The 742-nt window shown below is 47.4% G+C and overlaps 1 protein-coding gene across 1 annotated transcript in view; it reads left to right on the top strand.

Moving 5' to 3' along the window:
- Positions 1-742, top strand: part of LOC119582333 — a 3,083-nt gene that overhangs the window by 1,309 nt on the left and 1,032 nt on the right. Inside the window, exons 2-3 of the mRNA XM_037930547.1 lie at positions 13-317; positions 533-614. Coding sequence (XP_037786475.1) covers positions 13-317; positions 533-614 — 387 coding nt within the window. The remainder of the gene's footprint in view (positions 1-12; positions 318-532; positions 615-742) is intronic.

A 742-nucleotide genomic window follows, 5' to 3' on the forward strand; every position in this document is an offset into this window, starting at 1 on the left:
GCATGGTCCCAGTGTGCCTTGGTGAGCCGACGGTCGGGAACGCCACGACGGACTGGACCGCCGCGAGTCTCTACCTCATTGGCCAGGCCGTCACCGCCACGTGCCTGCAGGACCACTTAACCGACGGCGACGTTGCAAGCAAGAACGTCTCATGCACGAGCACTGGCTGGGAAACAGTGGGCGGATGTTACTTGGCGTGCGTGTCTGCTCCGCCGTCAGCTGGGCTGAACATGGTCCAAGAAGAACGCAATAGCAGTGGCGTTGGGAGCGTTATACACTATGTCTGTTCTCCTGGGTTTCTCTTGAGGCAGGATGGGGTAAGATGCATTACGCTACGATTTAGGATGGCGTGAGGTTGAACTGTATCAAATAAGATCAAAATTTGCTTGTAGATCGCGTTAATCATGCATTGACTTTCTCTTTTGCTATTTTGATGTCAAGTGATATCGAACTGCGTATTGGTGGAACGATTAGTAGAACGTAATTCATAACATTAAATACGAGGAGATAAGTGAATTTGGTTACACAACAGGAGCCAAAAAATGCAACGACGGTCGTGTGCGGAGACGATGCGACGTGGCAGATCTCTGACGAAACACTGGCTTGTGCTAATCGTGAGTGTACATCTGTGTGGATACGTTATTACCTTTCCTGAATTATAGGAAGCATTCTTTTAGCTTTTATATATAGCAATAGATTTGGGATCGTGAAAACTCCAAGAACATTTTTAGAAATACAAAAA

This window comes from Penaeus monodon, chromosome 15 (genome assembly GCF_015228065.2).
Source record: "Penaeus monodon isolate SGIC_2016 chromosome 15, NSTDA_Pmon_1, whole genome shotgun sequence".
NCBI lineage: Eukaryota > Metazoa > Arthropoda > Malacostraca > Decapoda > Penaeidae > Penaeus > Penaeus monodon.